Source organism: Pholis gunnellus, assembly GCF_910591455.1.
Source record: "Pholis gunnellus genome assembly, chromosome: 10".
Lineage (NCBI taxonomy): Eukaryota > Metazoa > Chordata > Actinopteri > Perciformes > Pholidae > Pholis > Pholis gunnellus.
In genome coordinates, this window is record NC_136537.1 from 11,519,126 (window position 1) to 11,537,351 (window position 18,226).

General features: G+C 43.4%; 1 protein-coding gene across 1 annotated transcript; it reads left to right on the forward strand.

The window, feature by feature from the left end:
* Positions 1-182: 182 nt before the first annotated feature.
* atp10b (ATPase phospholipid transporting 10B) lies at positions 183-17,839 on the forward strand. Its single transcript, XM_079168167.1, has 21 exons — positions 183-730; positions 2,825-3,029; positions 3,248-3,333; positions 3,638-3,744; positions 5,195-5,326; positions 5,569-5,696; positions 6,000-6,252; positions 6,978-7,168; positions 8,608-8,766; positions 10,535-11,036; positions 11,168-11,268; positions 11,356-11,482; positions 11,605-11,789; positions 14,057-14,324; positions 14,631-14,707; positions 14,791-14,916; positions 15,013-15,213; positions 15,319-15,399; positions 15,518-15,622; positions 15,882-16,069; positions 17,015-17,839. The coding sequence occupies exons 1-21, from the start codon at positions 321-323 to the stop codon at positions 17,322-17,324; spliced, it is 3,942 nt and encodes a 1,313-aa protein (XP_079024293.1). The 5' UTR covers positions 183-320; the 3' UTR covers positions 17,325-17,839.
* Positions 17,840-18,226: the final 387 nt, after the last annotated feature.

Consider the following 18,226-nt stretch of genomic DNA (forward strand, 5'->3'; position numbering starts at 1 on the left):
CACTGGAGCATCCTCTGCTAAATTTCTGACTGTAATTGGTCCCTTTATTTCCCCTCTATGTGAGACTTAAACCGCTCCAGTGCAAGGAATGCAAACACACCTGTCAATGTGAAGGGCGGACTCAGAGGAGGACTAGGTGTGCTGTCATTTGTTTCAACCTGGTGTTAGGCCTCACACACAAACACACACACACACACAGACCCGTTCAAGGAGAGGATGGGCCTGTAGAGAGTACTTTTACCTTGAAGGAGCTGTAAGTATTGAGAAGATGGGGAGGAAAAGTTGGTAAGAAGAGGAAAAGAAAAGCACACGGAGCAGCTATGACGTTGAAGAGTCCCCTGGACCGGGTGAGAGGTGCTCTGAGAGGTCAGAGAGCACGGGAGAAGGACCTCCGCAACTTGGTGTCCAATCTGCCTTATGAGGGCTTGGGGAAGGCAAAGCAACCCAACCGCTACTTCCCTGACAACGCCATCAAGACCACCAAATACACCCTCCTCCTCTTCATCCCCATGAACCTCTTTGAGCAGTTTCACCGCCTGGCTAACATCTATTTTGTGGGCCTGGCGATTCTGAACTTTGTCCCCGTGGTGAACGCCTTTCAGCCAGAGGTAACTCTGATCCCCGTCTGTGTCATCCTGTCTCTGGCGGCCCTGAAGGACGCCTGGGAGGACTTCAAGAGGTACCAGTCGGACAGGAAGCTCAACAACACGCCGTGCTTCATCTACAGCAGGTAACTGACTCAAAGACATTCATGTCCTGAATATAGAAACGGTGCAGTTGTGCGGTTCATGCATGATGTAGCGAGTGGAAACACTCGCGGTGCCTAATGATTCTCATCAACCAGCATGTTGATGTCTGTGAGAGTGTGTAGATCTGCGTGATTGTGTGTGTTTCACCTCCTCTGCATTTCAGCACCCCGTGAGAATTTTTGACTTGAAATGGAAAATGTGTGGGAGATTATTCCTCTTTTGAAGAGCCTCACAACAATATATCTCTCTCACCATCACATTGTGCACATTTGACGAAATCCTCATCTGGGTGTTGCGTCAGCAAAGGCACTAAGGTTAGCGGTTATCTATTTTTGAATTACTGGTGAAGGATGAATAATTCACAAATGACGATGAACACAGTCGTTTTAAAACCGTTCACTGCTCTGGATGTGATGTGAGGCTGGAGGCCACTCCAATGATGGATGTGTGTGTGTGTGTGTGTGTGTGTGTGTGTGTGTGTGTGTGTGTGTGTGTGCGCGCGCGCGCGTGTGTGTGTGTGTGTGTGTGGTGATAGGGTCCAGGTGGCCTATAAGTGCAGACCCAGACGTAGCATCTCGGTCACTTCTCAGAACGCACCAGTCCCTCTGGGCCTGTTAGCGGACGCTAGTCATCTTCGCCTCACGCAGTCAGATAAACAGTAGTTGAGTCATGGCGAGCGGGCTCTCGTGGGTCTCTTATTGCTCACTGGGTGGGGATGCTAAAGCTCCATTTTTGGGCTTGTAAAGATTAAAACAGAATCGATCGGCTGGGATTTCTTTGAAGCATACAAATGTTTCCAGAAGAAGCTCAGGAATACATTTTAGGGCTTCCACACACTTCCTCGTTTTCTCTATCTGGGTGAAGTTTATCCATCTGACAGCTCGAGGAACACACATCCCTGCAGAGCGTGTTGAGGTCCACGTGGAAGGCTTTCAGATGAGAGGGATTTAACTCTGATTCTCCAGACCTTCTCAGATGCACGTCTTAATTTCCCGTCACCCTTCACCCACATGTTGTTTTCAAAGAGTTGTGAAGTGTGTCTGTTTGAGTATGAGTACCTTATCTTTCGGGTTATTCTATCAATCTTGTCTCCATCTCAAACTCTTGTCAATCCACCTGCTCTCAAACGTACTGAACACTTCAGCTATTAATCATGCTGATTGACTCCTAACACATGCCATTGCATTGTTAAATATGTCTAATGTTATCATCTGCTCTCTGCAGAACATGCAGTCCCCACACTGAACAGGCTCTTCCTTTCTGTAGTTTAAGAGTCCTACATTTTCATTTAATCTACAGCACATGTTGTATGAATGTGACTAATATCATACCTACTATCAAACCAAACAGGTTATCTTAAGTGTCACTATATTTCTGGAGATTTGTCTTCTTCACAAATTACTACATTTTCAAGAGACACGTCAGGTAGTCAAATTCACAAGAGCCGAAATCGTTGAGAAGTTTAGGCTAGGCTGTCTGACATACAGAAGACGTACATGAAGCTTATCTGACAGGAGAGAATATGTCGGTGCAACCTGGTAAGTATAATAAACACAACATACCCCCCCCTTCCTCCTGGCATTGTTTGAGGCGAGGTGTGGTGTCATGTGGCAGCCACCCGATCAGGTCCTACATGCAGGGCAGCATGCCTGCAGCTCTCTGTCATTGGTGGTTAGCCAGCTTGATGTGCAGGTTCAAACCATAACGCGTGTGGCTCTTTGGAAATCCTCAAACTCTGGGAACGGCCTCGGCTCATAATGTGTACTGTGTTTCTCTGAAAGTTCCCTTATTCCAAAGCACATAAACACACCTGGGCCGCTCTCCAAAAACAACAGCATTGATTTTTCATTTGGTTGTATTGTTTATTCCCGAACTTAAGCAGCTGCTGTGATTATTTTATCCATACGGAGTGAGTCAATATTTAATTTGATTGCACAAACATAGACAAAATACGCCCACTGTGCCAATATTGTTAATAAATGTGTATACAAATCAATATAAAAGCCACCCAGGGACTGTGTATCTTAATGAAATCATCTGTAATAACTGTTGGTATCTGACATGTATGATTTCAGGAAGGATAAAAGGTTCACAGAGAGCCGTTGGAAGGATGTGCGAGTGGGTGATTTTGTGAAGGTGGTTTGCAATGAGATCGTCCCTGCAGACCTGCTGCTCCTGCATACATCAGACCCCAACGGTGTGTGTCACATAGAGACATCCAACCTGGATGGAGAGACCAACCTGAAGCAGAGGAGGGCGATGTCTGGCCTCTGCATCTCAGTAAGGAATACACTTCTGAGTTTCACTTATCTGCTGTGTTTCCTCACAGTCTTCTGTCTCCATTCCCTCTTTGTTGCGTCACCTTTCTCCTCCTCCTTGTGACTTTAACACAACAACTATAACATTTCCTGAACATCTGCGGTAAATGCGGATCATTATGTCAAAGGCTGTACATTTGTACTGTCTGTACTGACGTTATACCTCCTCTCATTTCCCAGGATCCTGAATTTGAACCTGAAAGCTTCAACAGTGCTGTGGTGTGTGAAAAGCCTGACAACAATCTCAATCATTTCAAGTGTTATGTGTGAGTATCAACTACACAGATCACATGGATTCCCCAAACAGTGCCTTTAAGCCTTTCAGAGAAGCCGAGCAAAACTAATTCCAACCCACTCGCTGCACTTTCTGATGCCACCAGAGGCATTATTGGGCTGTAATAGACTATAATCGATTTCCTCAGGCACCGCAGCTCCTAACAGCTGGTCTACCATGGTGTCCAGCCATGGCCATAAAGGAGGGAAATTGCTAATGGCTAACATATAAGCAGTAATGAATATCTAACAAGATCTGACAGTACAAAGGAGGTTTCTCACTTTCTCCTGCTGCAGAGAGAAACCTGATGAGGCCAAGGTGGGCGCTGGAATAGAGAGTCTGCTGCTGCGAGGCTGCACAATGAGAAACACGGACTACGCTGTTGGCTTTGTGGTGTATGCAGGTATATTCTCCATTTTCTCAGCTGTTTCACTGCTTTGACCTTGAGCGTTTAGTGTTTTTGTCCAGGGCCACAGCCAGAACTTTCGACCCCACCCAAAGCTTCTCACTGCCGACCAAACTCTGGAAAACATTTTAATTTAAAGTATTTTTGCATATTTAGCCTTGCAAATGTCCAGTTATACTTTCTGTACATTTTGTCGCCCTACATTACAAGGGTTTAGTTATTATAGTATTATAGTAAAAGGCTTTTTTCACAGCAGCCATGTTGACATGTCATTGTAGGGTAAGCACAGGGGTAATTAACAACCATAATTATAGCCCTGATCTATTTAAGTGGACCAAGCCTCAGGTATTTTGCATGCTTGATCACTAGATTGACTGTGACACACACTAAATAGACAGGGACCATTATTCATTATATCAATTACACCTGTTTTTACCCTGCTTGACAAAATGGCTGCTGTGAAAAGGGCCTATAAGATACAGTAGTGTTTTAAGGAGCTTTAACATTCTGAACGTTAATATATCAGCAAACAACTATTTGTTATGTAAAGATAAAGTGTAGTAATGTCTAACTAAGCACAGAATGAAGTCGCTCTGTCTCAGTCTGTGTTGTCATGCATGCTGCTCCTTGCTTTGTTGACATGTTTGCTAGTGCTAGCACTATTAGCACTGTTAGCTGTGAGCCGCCGTGAACCGTCGACATGTTAAGAGCCCAAGCATGGTAACATACATAGCTGGTACAGTATAATTGCATATTCTCCATCTTAGTTTAGCGTGTTAGCATGCTAACATTTGCTAAATGGCACTAAACACGAAGTATAGCTGCTGATGGGAATGTCATTAGTTTTTAAAGTAACGTTTTTTGGTCATAAACATAATTATTAACTTCTCCACTACTGTGACCTGATGATGCTATATGAAGGATCACCAACGTTAATACAATGGTGCACCATCTGGAACAATGTGTCAATACATTGAGTAGCTGTTTTATGGCTGATATATCACAGGGCACGAGAAGAGTTTGACTTGCTGTTGTCAAAGGAAAAGTCAGCGGATCCTCAAAGGCAGTAGGATTCATCTTCTGGGGAAATTCTGTGCAAATTTGCTTCATGGCAATTCATCCAATAGCTTAGATATTTAAGTCTGGTTCAAAGGGGTGGACCAACCAAATGATAGACAGACTGACATTGCAATACCTAGATCCATGTTGGCATGGTTGATAATATCAGTCAGTCTTAAAAAAAAATGTGTTAGATGTGTAATAATTTACCCACACATTTCCTGAAGGACATGACCTCAGTCTCTGAGTGTCCTATTTTTTGTCCTTGCATTAGCTGACCCAGAATAAGCATGTTTTAAGATATAACAATCAGTTTCCCTTGGTGTTCACTGACTATTTGGAGAACCTGTTGGTAACTGAAGCAACACCTTCTGATCCCACCTTTAAGGCCATGAAACCAAGTCCATGCTCAACAACAACGGGCCAAGATACAAGCGCAGCAAATTAGAGCGGAAGCTGAACATAGACGTCATCTTCTGCGTCATTCTCCTCCTCAGCATGTGTCTCGTCGGAGCACTAGGTCAGTAATGAATTACATAACTTAACCATAAAATCACTACACAGACTGGTTCATGATTAAAGATTTGACATTGATGAAAAGATGTTTAATTTCCAATAAAATATAAAAAACACACCTTGGCCACAGGCCCAACAATATACTAGTAAAAAAGGGAGGAGACAGGGGAAGGTGTGGTGCCAAAAATAGCCTTCCTCCCTGCGCGACAGTCTGTGTGATTAATTCCCCTGTCCTCACACATGCAGGTCACTTCTTATGGCTGCAGGCGCTGCCCAGTGTGCCCCCTTACCTTGTCCCTGACAGCAACGGTCACCTGGACAGTCCCAGTCTGTCTGGCTTCTACATGTTCTTCACCATGATCATCCTGCTGCAGGTGGAGGAGTCTGACTGTGTGTACGAAAGAACGTATTTAATGTGTTTTTCCTTATTTCTTAATTTTCTTTTTTGTCTCTTTTCTCCTCATTTCTTCTAATATCTTCTCTTTATACCGTCTGTTGTAAACTCTCAACTTAACACTTCCCATCACCTCCTTTTTTCACTTTCTCTGATCACTTCTTCGTCGCTCTCTCCTGTCATTCTTGTCTATATTTCAATATTCTCCCCACTCCAACTTTCTCCTCTCCTCTCCTTTCCTTTCCTTTTTTTCTCTCTCCTCCCCTCGTCTCCTCACTTGCAGGTCCTGATTCCTATCTCTCTCTATATATCTATTGAGTTGGTAAAGATTGGTCAGATCTACTTCATCACCAATGACATCGATCTGCACGATGATGAGACAGACAGACGCGTGCAGTGTAAGGCCCTGAACATCACAGAGGACCTGGGACAGATTGAATACATCTTCTCCGACAAGACGGGGACCCTCACTGAGAACAAGATGGTGTTTCGCAGATGCTCCATCATGGGCACTGAGTACCCACACAAAGAGAATGGTAAACTTCATACTGAGACATTTTATTGAACCAAAAGAGCTGTTGCAGCACTGCTTTTCATCATAGGCCCCTATTTATTTATATATACACTCGTACAAAAAAACAACAATAATCAGACATAGCACTATCCCAGACGTCATCAGAGAATTAAGTATGCTAGCTGGAATCATTATTTTTCAAAGCACTTTGTAAACTCTGTTTTTAAAGGTGCTATATGAATAAAGTTACTATAATTATCATAACTCTGTCTTGCACCTGTGAATCCAAGCCCGGATTCTTTTCAATATTAAAATTTGACCATACAGAATACATGTTAAGACATAAAGCAGTGGAGTTAAGGCACAATTTGGATACTCATGAGCCTCTTGTCAATATATTGTTTCCCCTGGATAGTGTGTTGTGTTCTGATCAGAGACACATCCATTGTTTGCTTCCACATTTGTCATGACTAGCTTCAATCTGATTTCTGTCTAATAGTATTACTGATCGTTTTACCCTGGAGTAGAGTTTCCTCTTCCCAAAGTTAATTTATTTGGGCTAATTGAAGTATTGAAGGGCCTTTGATTCCACCTGGGTGGGGCTGTTTAATCCATGTCTTTAGAGTCTTTTGACACTGAAATTGTAGTCAAAGGCTCCACATTTGAACATGATCTGACCTGACATATAGTCCATATAAAACACAGTACATAATGTATGTATCAACATGTTTTGGGGGTGATTTGCAGCCATCCGCCTAGCTGTCCTTGCTGATCCAGAGTCAGAGGAGGAGGTCATCTTCGACCAGCAGCCACAACCCCCACAGACTGGATGGTCCCTGGATACTGAGGGCACCGACCCCGACGACACGCCACATCACCGACTCAAGAACAAGGTCAAGGGAAATGCCCAGAGCGATGTGGCCTTCAGCAGTCCGCTGGTAAGATGATCGCTTCGTCGGGAAGAAAAAGGCAGATATTTAATTCATAGTGGGGTCAGGTTATGGGTTTTGTCCGTCTTGATATTATAATGCGGGGTCACAGGAAGCCACCATGGGGAAAATGGTGATCAGCATTGAGTTTGCTCGTGCAGGAGGTGTAGTCGTCAGGTAGTTGACTCAAGGCCACCCAGAGGGCCACACTAATTAGATTAATTCTTCTTGATTAACAAGTGTACTTGTAGTTATAATCATGACTGAGTAGCACAAATAAATGGCTCAAAATCAAACATGAGCATTTATTGTGAACTGGCCCACTACTATCAACCTAATGCAGGGAGCTGGGGCGGCTACTGACACATCTTCTCTTACCACTCTTATGTAAAGGGAATTTAATCATAATGTTCTTATTGAGTTTATGATGATGTCTTACCATAAAAACTGAATTAAGAATGCATTTATCTGTATGGAAATGTAACTTTATCCACCCATCCATTTATTAACGTAGTTACCCTGCATGGTGACGAGGAACTGGAGCATGGATTGTGCGAGGGGCAGGATACATACTGGACAGGCTGCTGGTCTATCACATGATCATTGTGTTAAAAAGTAATTTAATTATTTGGTGGATTAAATTTAGGTCATTATTATATCAGTATACAAAATATAATATAATATAATCAGTATTTTCTACTTCCTTTAATTAGATAAGCGGTCTTATTGGGCAATTAGCAACGATACATAAATATTTAAATGTCATGTGTGTTTCTAAGATCTAGAAATTTGAACTTTTAACCAATGACCTGATTTAAAATATTATTTTCCATGTCTAAATACCCACTCAAAAGACCTCAATGTGTCATTTGTTTACCAAAATATCACCCATCCTTGTGTCAAAAGGCCTCATGGCCCCTGTCCCCGCCGCAGATGGCCGAGCTGCTATGTGTCAGTGATAAGCACATCCATTTTGGCTCAAAGTTGCCCCTGTGTCTGTGACGGGACATATGGTCATGCTGGGCACCATTCGGCACAGACCACTGATGTCACATAAACTGTAAACGTGCACTATAGATTAGTCATAGTCGTCTTGTTATGTACAGTAGCTCTGTGCCTATTTTCGTCCACAGGGCAAAGAGAGGCCTGAGACAGAAACAGTCTTGTGTTTATTCCAGCAAGGCGGCACAAAGCCCATCTTTGGTTTTCCTCATGCTGTGTCTCTAGAGCAGAATGTGTGTATGAATGAAAACTTCCTCCCTTCCTCGTGTCCTTCCTGCAACAGTTCCTTGTAGCTACATGAGCAAACAAAACTGGATACAAATGTTAAAAGCCTAAAACTTTTTCCAATCCTGTGACGCCGGAGCAGTGAAAGCGGAGTGTAAGCAGTAAACAGTTTATCAACGTGAGCTTTTAATTAAAAAACGGATTAACTTTTACTCCAACAGGAAACTGAGGTGATTCCAGACAGGAAGCTGCTTCAGCAGACTAGCAGGGCAGGGAGCAGCCGCGGCAGCCGGAAGACAGATCCTTACCTGGACTTCTTTCTGGGCCTCGCCATTTGCAACACGGTGGTGGTTTCCATGGCAACAGCTCAGCGACAGAGGGTGAGCGCTTCGTTTACTGTGGAAGTAGAGATGGAGGCACAGTCGGGAGAGGAGAGATGGAGACACAGCACAGTCAGGAGAGGAGAGATGGAGACACAGCACAGTCAGGAGAGGAGAGGAGAGATGGAGGCACAGTCATGAGAGGAGAGATGGAGGCACAGCACAGTCAGGAGAGGAGAGATGGAGGCACAGTCATGAGAGGAGAGATGGAGGCACAGCACAGTCAGGAGAGGAGAGATGGAGGCACAGTCAGGAGAGGAGAGATGGAGGCACAGTCGGGAGAGGAGAGATGGAGGCACAGTCATGAGAGGAGAGATGGAGGCACAGCACAGTCAGGAGAGGAGAGATGGAGGCACAGTCATGAGAGGAGAGATGGAGGCACAGTCATGAGAGGAGAGATGGAGGCACAGTCGGGAGAGGAGAGATGGAGGCACAGTCGGGAGAGGAGAGATGGAGGCACAGCACAGTCGGGAGAGGAGAGATGGAGGCACAGTCATGAGAGGAGAGATGGAGGCACAGTCAGGAGAGGAGAGATGGAGGCACAGTCATGAGAGGAGAGATGGAGGCACAGTCAGGAGAGGAGAGATGGAGGCACAGTCGGGAGAGGAGAGATGGAGGCACAGTCGGGAGAGGAGAGATGGAGGCACAGTCGGGAGAGGAGAGATGGAGGCACAGTCAGGAGAGGAGAGATGGAGGCACAGTCGGGAGAGGAGAGATGGAGGCACAGTCGGGAGAGGAGAGATGGAGGCACAGTCGGGAGAGGAGAGATGGAGGCACAGCACAGTCGGGAGAGGAGAGATGGAGGCACAGTCATGAGAGGAGAGATGGAGGCACAGTCAGGAGAGGAGAGATGGAGGCACAGTCATGAGAGGAGAGATGGAGGCACAGTCAGGAGAGGAGAGATGGAGGCACAGTCGGGAGAGGAGAGATGGAGGCACAGTCGGGAGAGGAGAGATGGAGGCACAGTCGGGAGAGGAGAGATGGAGGCACAGTCAGGAGAGGAGAGATGGAGGCACAGTCGGGAGAGGAGAGATGGAGGCACAGTCGGGAGAGGAGAGATGGAGGCACAGTCGGGAGAGGAGAGATGGAGGCACAGTCGGGAGAGGAGAGATGGACAGATGATTTGTTCTCTTGAAACTCCCAGTATGCAAACTTGTTTTAAAAAATGGAAAACTTTTCCACTAGAAAAGTTTGTGAAGAATCTATTAATTGTCTCATTCATTGTATAAAATAGATCTTTAAACCTGGTGCTCAGCCATGTGGCTGCAGTACTGCAGCAAAATCTCCATAATTTAATCAGTAACACACACAACAATTAAGTTAAAATTCTTCTTATTAACCTCAAACAATTAGTTTAATTTGAAAAGTTCTCTTCAATTGTTTAGCTTTAAGTTTCTGTACGTTCGTCAGTGGTCGATGCTAATTTTCTTTCATCTTTAAAGCCCCTGTTGTAAAGATTCCGAGTCCTCGCCAAATTAGCCACATAGTAAAGGGAGATTTGCAGGGGCAAGCAGGGTTGTCTTTATTAATTTTAGTGCTCGCTGCTCTTGACTGTGCTGTTCTCAGGTCTGGCAGATGGGAGAAACGTGGGTTTTCCCTTGAGTTTGTAATTAAAGGTAAAAGTACAAAAAGAAACGAAGTGGAAATGGATGAAACGGTTTTAAGAGTGTCTCTGTGTTATCACCATATATGGGTGTCTGGGCAAAAGGGTGATATAAAAACACTATGTCACATACACATGTCAGTTTTCTTTGCTTCACTTTTTCAGGTGAGTGGGTTTCCGCGCTCTGGTCAGGAAAACAACTCACAGGATACTTTGACAGAGTCTGTCTCTCTTCGCCATATTTTCACCTCCTGGCGGCGCAAGCCCAAGAGAAATCGCACCATATTGGAGGACTCAGTTGTAGAGGAGGACCATTTTAACCCCCCTGTAAAAACAGAGGAGGCTGCAGACACCAATGGGCTCCAAATGTGTTCGCTCCATGCTCCGTCCGACAAGACCTCAGATAATCTGAGCTATGAGGCAGAGAGTCCAGATGAGGCAGCCCTGGTGTACGCAGCCAAGGCATATGGCTTCACCCTGCTGGACCGCACCCCTAGCAGTGTGACGGTGAGGCTCCCGTCTGGCGAGGATCTGGTGTTTGAGGTGCTGGACACCTTGAACTTTGACTCCAACAGGAAGAGAATGTCTGTTTTGGTGCGACACCCAATCACCAAAGAGAACGTGTTGTACACCAAAGGTGCAGACTACGCCATCATGGAGCTACTCGGTACACACTAGTGAAACTACACTAACACACATTTAATAAATGATGCCTTTATTATAATACGGAGATACCCCGGGTCATTTCATAATTCACTATGAAACCATATAAATGAATCTGTGTCATATTATTTTCAGAACATCTCGGTGGGAAGCAGAAGAATATAGCAGCAGGTACTCAGCATCACCTCAACTGCTACGCTAAAGACGGGCTACGCACACTTTGCTTTACAAAGAAGGTGCACAATCTGATTTGCTGATATTTACCAGCATTGTTTTCTTCTACTAGACGAGCTCTGCTCATCTTCTTTCTGCGTGTGCTGCAGATTGTGAGTGACAAGGCGTATGAAAGCTGGTCAGTGAACAGACAGAGAGCTCTGGCTGCTATTGACAACAGAGAGGAGCTTGTTATGGACACTGCAGTGCAGCTAGAGACAGACCTCTCCCTGCTCGGTAACATGCATCAGCCCAGCACACGCCATTCATGATAAACACTTGGAAAAACATGCCGTGTATCTGTGTGATAAGCTCTGTGTTTGAATAATGCCTGACTTTGGATATATGTCCTCCTGCAGGGGCGACGGGCATTGAGGACCGTCTTCAGGAGAGCGTCCCAGACACCATCGTGGCACTGCGGGAGGCAGGGATCCAGGTGTGGGTGCTGTCTGGTGACAAGCCGGAGACAGCTGTCAACATCGGCTATGCCTGCAGGCTACTGGAAGAGGAAGACCTGGTGATTAACATGAGCTGCAAAAACAAGGTGAGGAGGCCGCTGTTGAGGGTTGGCTGTTTGACTCAGAGCTGCTTTTCTTCACTGATTAAGTGATGCATGATGGAACATCGCTGATTCACTTCTTACACCACAATTACAATTTGTTTTGGAAAATCAAACATGGCATGAAAATGTTAACGTACTTAAAGCAACATTTTTTTAAATAAGCCAGTTAGGTTAGCTGAAACCAGTGGCGATGACTGAAACCAGTGGGAAACAGTTTGCTGGCTCCGTCCAATGGTAACAAAATCTGCCCACTAGTAGTTGCCAGGCAACAAGCAGAGACTCCAGGAGGATAAAGAGTCAGCCTCATTTTTACACATTAGACAAACGCGATACAATTAATTAATGAGCCTTGGAGGTGCTTGTAGGTGCATTTTGTTACCTTTGTACAGAGCCGGGTTAGCTGTTTCCAAGCTTTATGCTAAGCTACGCTAATTGCTATTTGCGGTATCTTCATATTGACCAAACTGAGTGGTGTAGATATTCTCTATAATAGACTAAACTTGCATCTCTTGATGATCTTTAGCATACTACTTGGGGGTAGTTAGTTAATCTTACATCAGGAGATCTTTCCAGACCTGTCAAATAATGTCAAAGCTGGTATTAATGTGGCAGGAATTTTCAAAATAAAGTGAAATATCATTCTCATAAATAAATGGGGTGTGTTATGTACTGTGATAGATTCGTGATTAAGGAAATAAGGTGGGTTGAGCTGGCGATATCAGCTTAATAGGGCTGTAAGAATATTACTTTCCAACTTAAATTACAGGTTCATTTATTTCTTGTTGTTTTTTTAATACAAAACATAAAATCACTTATTGCTTACATGTATGCCTGAATATTTGAGCCACTCAATATGAGGTGCATGAAGTTTTCAAATGAATAAATCAAAAGTAAATATAGTAAAGGCCTGGAGCGTTAGAAGCTAACAAGCACCACAAACTCCTCTTGAACTTTGTCCTTTTACGTGATTTATATTTTACACGTGGCGTGTTTCTTAGGGCAGCATTGGCTGTTTTTGATGGTCATTCAGTCTCGTATTTTTCAAGCACAAAGTTCAAGAGGTTTTACCTGAGAGTCCGTCTCCCTCCAATTTAAATGGCCAAACCTTTTCGACCACTTTTACATTTAACTAAAGGTCAAACGCTCACATTTTCATCTGAGAAAGATAAGGTGTCAGATGTGGGCCCTGCTTCTCTGAGGTCATTAAAGACCCTTCATAACAACCTGACCATGTCCTAATCATCCCCGTCCTCAAATAGACTGAAATTACTCGTCTGCTCTAACGGATACATGGGGAGCTTTCTGGAACAAAGGCCCTGCTGCGCTCCTCTCAGACGGGACTAGTCATTGATGATGAATGGAGGGAGATAGCCCCAATACAATATCTTCTGCTTTCATATCTAATTACCACTCTAATTTTCAACCCCCAGGGGAAATACCCCTCTGCTCATATTGGTAATGAACTTTTTTTTTTCTTGTTTACCACTGTAACTCGATGACCACCTGAGGGGTGCATTCCCACAGTCATCTCCCAACCACACCTAATGAAATTTAACCGGCATTAGATAGATGATCTAAAAACAGGATGTGACCCAATTTTTTTTTCATCATGTCCCTTTTCCTGTTGGCTAAGAGGCTGGAGTTATTTACAGACAACAATGATGAGTCTGATGGGACCACAGCCTCATAATTGCTTCTAGTCAGACATCATGAACATGACTCAACAGCATAGAGAGTCTTCTTTTTATGGATTATAAGAGATGTCACATCCAAGTTAAAACTTATCCTCTTTTACTTTGTATTTTCTTTAGCTCACCACACTACCTTGTGTGCAGCTAAGTCAAATTAATTCAAAATGTGTAATAGGCCTGCCATGAGCAAAGCTTTTTTTATAATGGCTTCATTTGATGATTATTTGATCAATATATTGTTTTGTCTATAAAATGTGTAAATGCCCATCCCATGTTCTCTGTAACCAAAGATGATATCTTCATATTATTTATTTTGTCCAAGCAACTGTACAAAACCAAATTTATTTAGTTTATTATCTCATAAGACCAAAAAAAGCAAAAGAAAATCTTCACATCTGAGATGCTCGAACTGGCACGTTTTAGCATTTTTGATTGGAAAATGACTTAAATAATCAATTGATTATCAACATTTTTGGTGGTTATTTCTCCACAACTAATTGTTTCAGCTCTAGTTTGTAAAGTTTCATAATACTGAAAATAACAAATGTTGTTTTGCAGCTCGAGTGCAAATCCATCTTAGACTGCACACTGGAAGAGGTAAGGAGGTACAGCGAGGACCCTCGCAATGTGGGTACAACCCAAGACATCTCTCTGGTGATTGACGGACGCAGCCTGACCATGGCTCTGTCGTCAGACCTGCAGGACCGCTTCGTGGACCTGGCGAAGCGCTGCCGCTCTGTGCTCTGCTGTAGAGTCACGCCCTCACAGAAGAGCAGAGTGGTGAAGGTGGTCAGGGACAAACTCAAGGTCTTGACCCTTGCTGTTGGTGAGAGCATTTTCTTTCAGGTTTTCTACGGCTCTTGATCTTATCCTCTTTGAACCATTGAACCTCCTGAGAAATGTATTGTTGGACATTAAACAAGAAAGTCTCATTTACTTTGAATAAAAACAAATTCATACCAAACCATCGAATGAAATTACTGTATATACTGATGAAACTGCAGACTTACATTTTAAATTGGCATCCTGCATTTTTTTTTGTGTTAATGTATTAAGACCCATCAAGTCACTGGGTTTTAATACATTTTCTTAGCATACTGCTGTTGAACTGATATTCACTCTGTGGTTTCAGGTGATGGTGCAAATGATGTCAACATGATCCAAGCAGCTGATATCGGCATCGGGCTATCCGGTCAGGAGGGCATGCAGGTCTGAACTGAGGTCTTTAGCTTCAAAGATGTTATTTGTTTCTTCTACTGCTCTCACTGTCCAAAACTCCATGTCATCTGCAGGCGGTCATGGCGAGTGATTTCGCTATATCTCGCTTCAAACACCTGAAAAAACTTATCCTGGTTCACGGACACTGGTGCTACACTCGACTTGCCAACATGATCATTTACTTCTTCTATAAGAACGTGGTGAGTGTCGTCTCTACGTCGGAGCGCTCTGCTGTCTGAATAAACATCTTGTCTGGATTTCTCATGTAATCATCTACACTTTCATGTGCTTCGCAGGCCTACGTGAATCTGCTGTTCTGGTATCAGTTCTTCTGCGGCTTCTCTGGCACTGCTATGATCGACTACTGGCTGATGATTTTCTTTAACCTCTTCTTCACCTCGGTACCGCCCATCATGTTTGGGATTATGGACAAAGATGTGTCTGCAGAGATGCTGCTGGGTGTTCCTGAACTGTACAGGACCGGACAGGGTGCAGGGGTCAGTCGCAGTATAGCTACGTGTTTATAGAGTTGGGTCATGAGCAAAATGCACCAAATATTTTGCTAATTTTATATATTCAAACGTGTGCTTGTGCTTGTTTAGGAATACACGTTTTCAACTTTCTGGGTCTCCATGCTCGATGCCTTCTATCAGAGTCTGGTGTGCTTCTTTATTCCATATTTGGTAAGCGAAAGTTTCAATAAAATATTGTGCAAATGGGGCATCCTCTGAGTTACCAGTTATTTTACTGGTTCAGTGCTTTTTGCCTAAAATTTGACCACATGTATTTTCTCCCCGACAGGCTTACCAGGATTCAGACATTGATGTTTTTACTTTTGGAACTCCATTGAACACAATTTCTTTATTTACCATCCTGTTGCATCTGTCAATAGAGATCAAAGCCTGGGTGAGTGCTGAACTGATGGATATCTATTTCTAGATATAATCACGGCATATACTCCCCGTGAACCTATACTCTTATCATTAAATACTTTCAGTCTGGTCTGCATTTTACACTAATACGATGACAACAATATGGTAATTTCAAACATTATTTACATTAATCCAGTGAATGCAATAAAAACAAAAAATCATTAACAGACAGTGTATGACGAATTGGGTTGTAATCAAAATCTGTAATTGTTGTTTTTGCATCTGTCTTGCAGACGGTGGTTCATTGGGTAATCATGCTGGGCAGTGTGGCATTGTACTTCATTGTGACGCTTGCCTACAGCGCCATCTGTGTCACCTGTAACCCTCCGTCCAACCCGTACTGGATCCTCCAGAGCCAGATGGCCGACCCCATGTTTTACCTTATCTGCATCATCACCACAGTGGTGGCTCTGATGCCCAGGTACCTCGTCATTGTTACTGAATAGCTTTTTTAATGTAATTATTTGCCTCGCTCTATTGCATACCTCTGAAGAGCATTGAAGCAGTTTTTTTTAATTGTCCCATTTTCCGACTTTTATCTCCTGTTATATGTATACTTAAATTGGGGGAAATGTCAACAATTTTCACACTGACTTCTACAGGAACTAAAATGAGAAACAAATACAAACTTCAGGAAATGTCCTATCACATATTGCACTTGGAAAGGCAAGAGTTAAAAAGCAGTCTACTGTACACTGTGCTGGTAATTTACAGTCAGGAGAATGTTGAACTCTTCAATGTTTTTCCTGATAAGACGACATATGATAAAGAACATATGGTTATCATCGGATGCCCTGCTGGATCTTACAAGTTGACACTCTAACTAGGGCTAATTCTTCTTTGTTTTAAATCAATCAGTTGTTTAGTCTTTAAAAAGACAGAAAATAACACCTCACACCTAGGCAAGGCAACGTCTTCAAATGTTCTGTTTCGTCCGACCAGCTGTCCAAGATCCGAAGATGTAGATGAAGCATTGTAACGCAAAATCATTATTGACATTGCTCATTTTTAGGAGTTACAAATCAAAAAGGTCAGAAACCGCTGTTGTAGACCTCTTTCCGCTCCTGTTTAAAACTAATCAGCCTCATAATTATATTATGTATTTGTTGTTTTGGAGTTTGTATTTGACTTGCGCAGATCGTGAACTGCTAAAGGTTGTTGTGGTGCATAAACAGTCTCGGCAGATTTGTAATTAAATAATGTTAATTGTGAAGTCCAGGAATGATCTGCACCACGGCTCGGTCTTTCCTCCTGGTTGCTGATGCGTCTGAAAGTGCTGATATTTAGAGGGAATGCTCTGATTTACATCAAAGAGCCGCATATTTTTCACTGGCCTACTTTCTCACCACCACACTCTCTCCCCCAGGTACATGTTTCATGTGCTGAAGAACTCTATCGCCCCCTCCCCGCTTGTGCTAGCCAGGCATCTGGACCGGCTGGACCCCTTCACACGGGACGAGTGGATGAAGGAGTGGAGGAGCTTCAGGAGCACGAGCCAGGTCAAACGCTCCAGGTTGTCCACCCCACCCTCTCCCACCCTGGAGACCCCTGCGGACATTTATCCCCAGTCTGTCACCCCCTCTGAAGTCATGGAGGATGAATTCCCACTGAATATCATGACAGAAAACTATCAGAGGCCTGTAAATACACGAGAAACAGACTCGTTGGCAACTTGAAGGAATAAGATGATTGTTTATTCAGTAAATGGTAAATATACCTCATGATTGGATGTATTCCAGTGTGTTTTCATTTTTGGGGAAATACTCTTCTTCTTGGACTTGTGACAAATCATCGATTGGGGTGATGAGTGAGTAAAAGTATGTAGGCCCTCTCCTCCTTACCCTCCTCATAACAAGCTGCCATAGTGAACACATAAGCCTGTTACTTTCCTGATGGGTTTTCCGAGCACAGTGGTAACCCACTTAGTCATGCCACCCACCCCTCCAAAACGTGGCACTTTTCCAGAACAAAATGCTTAGCTTGTTTAATATATTCCTCTCACCTAGATACCCTAAACAGTCACAATGCATCCTGTCACTGAGGCGAACACATGTGTGTGTTTTACAGATTCTGACTGTTTAGAAAAATGTATGTTTTTATACTGTAGGCTGGGCCTGTGACTGGTTGTGTGAATATTTTTGTATCTGTCAAATTTGCTCTGAAAATACACTAAGAACAATCAAATTGTTTATCCCAAATATGTGTGTATGTGTGTGTCATCTTATTTCAGATGCAGCATCTAGATCAAACAAGCAAAACGGTAAATTCAGAAGAATCAGAAGAAAAGGCTTCTAAGCTACAAAGTCTGATGCCTTTTTTTATGTAAATGGAGGGTGCACAAGCCGAATCCACTTGTAAAAAGGGCTGAGTTATCATTGGCATACTTCATTATACAGTAGCAGCTCTGCTTATATAAGGTCCCACTGCCTCCACTTAGACCATTGCTGCTCTCTAGTGTCGAACATGAAAAGCTGCAGAAAGGTCAAAAGGGACAAAGTCAGAAAGCTTGATCATATTATAGTCACAAGAATATGCAACATATAAGTGAATTAAACATATTTTAATTGATAATTAAATA